Source organism: Trachemys scripta, chromosome 8 (genome assembly GCF_013100865.1).
Source record: "Trachemys scripta elegans isolate TJP31775 chromosome 8, CAS_Tse_1.0, whole genome shotgun sequence".
In the NCBI taxonomy this organism is placed as follows: domain Eukaryota; kingdom Metazoa; phylum Chordata; order Testudines; family Emydidae; genus Trachemys; species Trachemys scripta.
In genome coordinates this window covers 6,561,830-6,569,508 of record NC_048305.1, presented here as the reverse complement: position 1 = coordinate 6,569,508, position 7,679 = coordinate 6,561,830, and the positions used below count along the sequence as shown (strand labels likewise).

At 53.0% G+C, this 7,679-nt stretch overlaps 1 protein-coding gene across 2 annotated transcripts in view; it reads right to left on the bottom strand.

Moving 5' to 3' along the window:
* CAMK2A (calcium/calmodulin dependent protein kinase II alpha) overlaps nucleotides 1–7,679 on the bottom strand; it is a 73,038-nt gene extending 65,359 nt beyond the window's left edge. For both annotated transcript variants that reach the window (XM_034778366.1, XM_034778367.1), the window contains exon 1: nucleotides 7,410–7,679. In XM_034778366.1, coding sequence (XP_034634257.1) covers nucleotides 7,410–7,471 — 62 coding nt within the window. In that variant the 5' untranslated portion in view covers nucleotides 7,472–7,679. The remainder of the gene's footprint in view (nucleotides 1–7,409) is intronic.

Genomic DNA, 7,679 nt, shown 5'->3' with positions numbered 1-7,679 from the left:
GAAGAGGAGCAGAGCCTCCAGCCGCGGCGGCTCTGCTCCTCTTCGGCTCTGTTTAAGAGCCGGGCTGCCCGAGCGCTACCGGCTTCGGGCAGCCCCCCGGGCCTCCGGACCCTGCGCCGCCGGAGCCCGGGAGGGGAAGTGCCTGGCTGGGGGCGCAGGGTCCGGAGGCATAGGGGCTGCCCAAAATCTGAGCGCTACCGGCTTCACAGTTTGCCGGGCAGCCTCCAGACCCTGCGCCACCGGCTGGGCGCTTCCCCTCCCGGGCTCCAGCTGCGCTGGGGAAGCGCCGGCCGGGGGCGCAGGGTCTGGGGGCTGCCTGGCAAACCCTGAAGCTGGTAGCGCTGGGGCAGCCCTTTCCCCCTGGCTGGGAGTGGGAGGGGGAGGGGCGGAGTTAGGGCGGGGAAGGGGTGGAGTGGGGGCGGGGCTAGATGTGGGGAAATGGGCGGGGCCAGGGCCCGTGGAGGGTCCTATTTTTTTATTTATTAGATATGGTAACCCTACCCCTTGCTGCAGCTGCCCACACGCAGGGGATGTCTCGCCCCTGATGTTTCCCTCACACAGGATTTTGGGGGTGGAGGGTCGGTGAGCAGTTCAACGGTACCAGGAACGCAGCCCTGCACACACGCTCCTAGCCAAACCCCCTTCCTAGAGCCAGGGCTAGCCAGGAATGGGGACAGATTGCAGCATAGGGAGGGAAATCTCCACCTGTGAGCCGCCAGTTCTCCCATCTGGCTCCAAAGCACAGCCCCCACCTGCTGTCAAGGGCCAGTGCTTCCTCCCTTCCTGACATTAGGTTTTGTTAGCAAAGTAACTCAAAATGAGTCCCAGCCCAAGCTTCCTCCCACAGCTGGGCAGCTACTGCTGCTAGGGCTCCTCCCTCAGGACTGTTCAGCCCAGCCCCTCCGTCCCCAACAAGCCACTTCCACCTCCCTTATATCAAGGGTGGAGTTAACAAGTCACCTGCAGCAGTGACTCAGCCAGATTCACTTGGCATCTCCCAGCAGGCTCAACACCTGCTAACAGGGCTGGTTCCCAGAACACTGCCAGCACGGCACACCACCCTGGCCCCCAGGTCACCATGTGCCCTCCTTGATCTGTGATGCCCCAATCTTGATACGTTTGGTGGTGCTGGCACCAACCCTACAGGTCTTGAATAGACATGGGAGTAAGCAAGGTGACGGTAGAAGGGGAGGACAGAGCAGTTATCTTTGCCAAATCTATTAGGGCAGGTTTTGGGTCTGATAAATAAACCCCGGCTGAGGTTTGGATCTGGGCCCTGTCTAAGGGAGGGTGGAGAAACTGTTCCAAGTTAGCTTCAAGAGGCAAGAACTGCTCCTGTTTCATGAACTCATCTTCACAGAGGTGTGAGATTCAGGATGAAATTGGCACAAGGGATTCTGCTTAAACAAAAATTATTCTTAATCCAGAATCTCTCTCCAGGTAGCTGGTAACCTTCCATCTTCTCTCCTCTCAGTCCAAGCAGCAACTGGCCGGCTTTCCCTTGTGTAGCAACTTGTGCACGTTGACAGGTTCAGTCCCTCTGGTAGAGGAGGAGAAAGTCACCATCTCCCCCCTGGAGCCTGTCTGTATTTGACGGGTGTCATCTCCTTGGCCCTGGGATTCGAGGTAGCAACTGAAACCCATCACCTGAGGGTGTCACTGACACAAATGCACTCCCATTTCCCCTCACTCCAGCCAGAGTTGGGTCTTTCTGTAGGAGCCCCTCCACTGTGAGGCCACCAACACACACCCTCTCTGTTCTGCCCTGCATCTGCTACCCGAGGCTCGCAGATAACGTGTAGGGTCAGCTTTAATGTAAGCAAAGCAGGAGGCCACACACGGCCCTGCACCCCACACATCACTTAGGCCAGCCCGGGGTGCCAATTGCCATTAGACCATCCCTACGCCAGCAGACGGCAGGCAGCTCGTGGCCTCCTCCGCCCTGGCAGCTTGCAGGACCTGGCTTCATGAGCAGTCACTCTGACACAAGGACACTCTGCGTCTCCGTGTTTCACACCTTCCCTGCCAGCACCCGCCTGCAATGCTGCCTCCCTTCTGCACCTCCTCCTCCTCCCAGTCAGTTAAAGGATTTCTCTCCTTTCTAGAAAGAAGAGGGTGGGTGGTGGGGGGGGTGCTTTTTTTTTTTAAATAAAGTCGTCTTCTCCTGAAGCTCTGGGAGTGAAGCCGCTGATTATACAGTGCTGCATGATAATTTCCTCCAGCCCCTCCCGTCACCTGCCATGGGGGCGGACTCAAAGAGCTGAGAGGAGCCCGGAGCCAGAAGGAGGCATTCCTTCTATTTGTCTCACTCCAGTTCCCTCCCTCGCCGACTGCCTCCTCTCCCCCCCACTCCTCAACTGTATGCTCCTCTTGTTCCTGAGCCGCTTGTTTGCTTCCCCAGCCTCCTCGGGGCAGACAGAGTTAGCGATCCCTACGGCGACCCGCAGATGGAGAACACAAGGTTCTCATTTCTCCAGGCAAGGTGGCAAGGCCGCCCTGGAGTCTGGTTCTTCCAGGAGGAGCCAGGTTTTGTCTTTCATCCTGGGAGGGAGGCTGGGAGCTCAGCCATGCTGGGAGGAAGACAGACTCTGGAAATGCTTCCTTCTCCTACTGGGAGATCTTTGGATGGTTCAGATGGACTGATCCAGCAGCACCAGAAAATGCCCCAGAGACAATGTCTTTGTCAAGCCAATTTCCACCTCCTGCCCCTCTCTACTTCTGGCCATGCCCAGCCCTCAGACCACAAAGTCTCTCTGAGCCTCACGCGGACCGTGCTGCAGCTTTCTCTTGGGTGGCGCCCTCCTATACAAACAAAGGCTCGTCTGGCTGGCAGGAGACGTGCTCAGGACATGAACTCTACAGCCAAGGGCGAGCGGAGAGATGAAAGCACCAAGACACACCAGTGCGCTGTTTAAGGTGAGACATCCAGATAGAAACCAGGGTCCTTCACCTGTTATCTCAATGATCGATGCCTGATACTTCTCAGGGAGATGGGGAAACCCCCATAATGCACCTAGACAACTGTGTAATATTTTCCATGGAGAAGGGGGAATTCCTTCTCAACTCCAATGGTAATCCTCTTACACCCTAGATTTGGTTACCCCTCCCTTAACAGGAGTAACAACAACTGCTGTTCTTAGCCATCAAATTAACCAGCTCCAATGATCTGGCCCCCTGCATAGAGGGCTCCCTTCAACACCATTACCCTTGGGCTGCTAGGAAAGGGCGTCAGTGTTCTGTTATCAGTCCTCCTCACTGGTCAGTCCAAAGGAACGCCACCCCCATCCTCCGACTCGTCTCCCCACAGCCTGGCTCAGGACCTGCAGCACGCCCAGCTCCCTGCGCTTGGGGAGTGGGAGACCAAGCCCCAGACCTCTAGCTCTCAGAGTGCACTGTCGTCTCTGCATCATTCATGTACCAACAGCTTCAGGGCAATGACATGAAACTGAAGAGGTGGCCCAGGAAATCCAAGCTTTTTAGTTCCTTGGAGACCTTTGAGTCCTTCCTGGATTCTGCCCCCCTCTCCACAAGAAGGGAGCTGCACATCGAGGACCCTGGCTTTGGATGTAGCTCCCACCAGAGTCTGTCACGACCGTGGGACAGACGACCACGTGAAGAGATTCCTTCTCCTTCCTCTAGAGGCGGCGCTCACATCCCCAGAGCTCCCAGCCAGGATAAGAGATGAAGGCAGCTCTCCCAGAGTCAGCGCTGAAGCTGAGCAAAATTCAGAATTTCCATCCCACATGAAAGTCCAATAGTTCAACATTTGTTTTCATCTCAAATTGGGACAAAAATTAATTGGGATTCAGAAATGTTGAAACGTTTCCCTTTGGTGTTCCTGAAATTGAAATATTCATGTTGCTTTGTTGAACTGACTCAAAATGAAGCATTATGGGTCAGTTCAACATTAAACTGGTTTGCTCCATTGTGGTAGTTCTGGACCTGGAGGCTCCAATTCTCCCGTATTGGCCAGGCTCCCCCTGGCAAGACTCCATCTCCCATGATGCACCATGCAGCAGGAACGAAGAGGAGTTCATGCTGCATTATGGGAGATGTAATACTCCAGGGAGCCCAGCCCCTAGAGAGAATGGGGGCATGAATTACAAGTCCCGGGAAATGATGCACTTATAGGGAAGTGCAGTTTAATGTTCTGTTGAACTGAATCAAAATGAAACATGTCGGGTCAGTTCAACACAACATTCTGATTTGGGTCAAACTGACCTGATTTCATTTCACTTTTCCCAACCGACAAATGAAACTGGCAAAACTGTAATTTTCCCCAACAGAAAAATTTGATTTTTTTGTAGGAACTGCAATTTCCCCCGGAAAACCATTCCAATGGAAAAGTCCCCATAGCTCTAGTCTGCACGTTGTGACTTACTGAGCTGACAAGACAGCGAGGCCCACAATGCACTTAGGAGCATACCCCAGAGATGCAGTTGCGCCCCAACCTCCACCCCCTTTGAGTTCACACACAAGTTATAGTCCTTTCTGGAGTAAACTAGATCTCTTCAACACACCAAACAAAGAACACTGGGCAAGTGAAGGATAGGATCCAGCCTGCCTCTGAACTACCTCCCTTCAGTGGGACCAATTCTCAACATGAGCAGTACCAAGGGGGAACCTTCCCATCTACTCAGTGAAAGGACAGGCTGGGGCGCAGGCAGGAACATGGCCTCCTTAGAACCATGGGTTCAGACCCTAGCAGGGCTGGCTCAGCCTGTCATCTATCCAACGCGAAGAGACTTGGAGGAACCGTGAAAAGCCAAGGTCCTATCTGCCGCAGGTGAATGTTATTGGTTTATTTTTGGATTTGGGAAAACGCATCCATTGAAAATGCCTCTGGTCCAGCGTTCCCGCAGAGTACGAAACCAGCTGACTTGGGCTTGGATCCCAACGGACGTTCACATCTGAATATCAAGACTAAAAGATATGAACGCTCCAATTGTCCTTTCCACGAAGGGAGAGGCTTGCCATATTGTCCTAGGCTACAGTCTCTCCTGTAAACACGGCTGTGCTGGGTGTCTGCCTGGGCAATGTTTGGCTGCTGCCTACCCTTCCCCAGAGGCAACTGCTTTGCAGCAGTGTTGTGTGAATCTGTGAAGAGCTTTGGGATCCGTCAGGATGGAGGGTGATACACAAACACAAAATGTGGAGGACACACACTCTAGGGCTTGTGTATAAGGCATGGGCCCGTGCAGAGTTCTATCGTATGCACCTTTTATCCCATCCTGCCCCTATTATCCCCACACTTCCTATGTCGCATCCTGTCCCTACCTTTTCTGTGCACCCCCATGCCATTTATAATCAGCCTTGCTGTGCCATGTACCCAGTTTCAGTCCTTGTCCCCTCCAGCCACGCCAGCAGCACCTGAGAACACTTCACACGGTCGCAGTCCCTCCCGCCCCTCACCGCGCCGCCACCACGCAGCAGCACGAGCGAAGAGATGAGAAGCCTCTGGAAGAAACAGGTTCAGAGCAGGTGTCTGAGGGGAAAGAATAGCTTGCCCCTCTCGGGCTGACCCACCAGCTTTATCTCCATTTATCGCACAGACCTGGTCACCGACTCAGTGCTTCACGTCGGTCTGAATCACAATCGCCCAAGAGTGACGCAGTCCCCAAACATTGGTGAAAAATAAACACAGTGTGTTGTGCACCTCACAAGCCATCTAGGTACACATGCACATCCCAGAGCAGCTAGACAAGGACTTTCCTGGAGTTGCACCAGCTTCAGCGAGCAGCCAATTTGGCCCATTCTGTCCTCCCCTTCTCTTTTGCACAGGAAATACTAGTCACTTTCAGTCCAGAAGAAAGCAACCGCCTCTCTCTCGATTTCTCCATCCTCGCCCCCAGTTTTGTATCCCCACCTGCCTGCACAGTCACAGACAAACCCAACACCCACCTGTGCACACGCACATTTAACGCCGTACAAAACACACATGTGCATGCAGGCCATGATGTGTGTACTGGAACAAATAGGTACAACTTCACATTCAAAACAGATGCACACAATCGTACACAAGAGGCACATGCAGACTCAAACAGCCAAACAAAACCATATGCACATGTATACATCCAGAGATGGACGTAATTGTGTGCACAAAATTCACACACAAATTCAAATGGATGCACACAAACATGTACAAAATTCACACTCAAAAAGATGCACCCCCCTTATACACACACACACACACACACATATTTAGATGGCTCCATGTGCGAGGGCACTCACACAAAATGCACACCAACGGGCAGTCGCACCCCCGGATAGACGCATAAGGCTCCATCCTGCCAAGTGCTAAGCACTCTGAATTCCCACGGACTTCCATGGGAGCAGAAGACATTCTCACTGGAATGCACAGCACCCTGCAGGATCAATCCTACAATGCATACACATTTAGACCGATGCACACTAATATATACCTATGTGTGCATGCACAAGGCAAGACAGACATCTACACATATGCACGCAAAGGAATATCCAGACATGCAAAACCAGACACAGCCCACCCTATACATGACAATCTCATGAAACCCAACCGTCAGCCTCGCTTTCCACTGACTCTGTTGGGCTCCTTGGCATACAGGTTCCTGTCCAAGGAATTAGGAGTAGTGCTACCCAGGTGTCTAACTACTCCGAGCTAATCAGGACAGCACAGAAGATGGATGAGGGGGTGGCTGCTGTCCTGGATTCTTCCATGAATTTCTAAACCCCAGTTCTCCTGGGAGACAGTCATCACCGGCAAGTTGTTTCCTGCTGGCAAGCCAAGCCTGTGAAATCCAGCACAGAGCATCTCCCAATAAAAAAAAAAATAAAACTTAGCGCAACACACAACGGAACGAGAACTCAGACAGCTGCCCAGATCAGATCCTTCATCTCCTTTGATGCAGCTGGACAAGTTTCCAGGAAGAATTAGCAGCATTGCTTTGGGGGTTTGCTTTCTTAAGCGAGGGTCATTTCGCAGTTGCCCCCTTTTGCAGAGGCAGCTCAGAGCTACAGGCAGCAGCCTCCGAAGTGTGCACAATGCAAGCCATTCACACACCCAGCCCTGGATGCTTGAGCCACCCTTAGCCTTTCCCAGGATTATCCCCTTTCCTTACAAAAGCGGAGGACAAGGAAACCTGGTTTTATGTGCCAGCGCGTTAATTCTGGGGGAACAAAGCAGGGAGGGTCAGGGGCTGTTTCCCTGGTCTCTGGCTCTGCGGTCCTACCCCTTCCACTCTCTTGACAGTTTGCGTGACCCGCTCCCTTGTGAGTTTGATTTTTATGGTTCACTCCGTTGCCTTTTCTTTCCTCCAGAATCCCAGCTGTTCCCATGTCCGTTAATTTCCCTCCACCCCCGCTGCCAAAGCCTCTCTCGCTGCTGATGCGGCACCACCACATTCCGAGCCCTGCCGTCTCCAACTTACTTGCCCAGTTCTTCAAAGAGCTGATATTCCTCGCTGAAGCGGGTGCAGGTGATGGTTGCCATCCTGGATGGTGATGCTCCCTCACCAGCGTGGAGTTTTGGACAAGCGCTTCTCTTCTCGTTCCCTCAGTCTCTTTTTGCTCCTAGTTCTCTCTCCTCTCCGAGGTAAATAAGGGAATGCGTTTGATTGACAAGCCCAGAGATAATGATGAGGGCAATTTGTCTTCTCAGCCTCACAAGCCTTCGTCAGCATCCAGGTCCCCATAGCAAC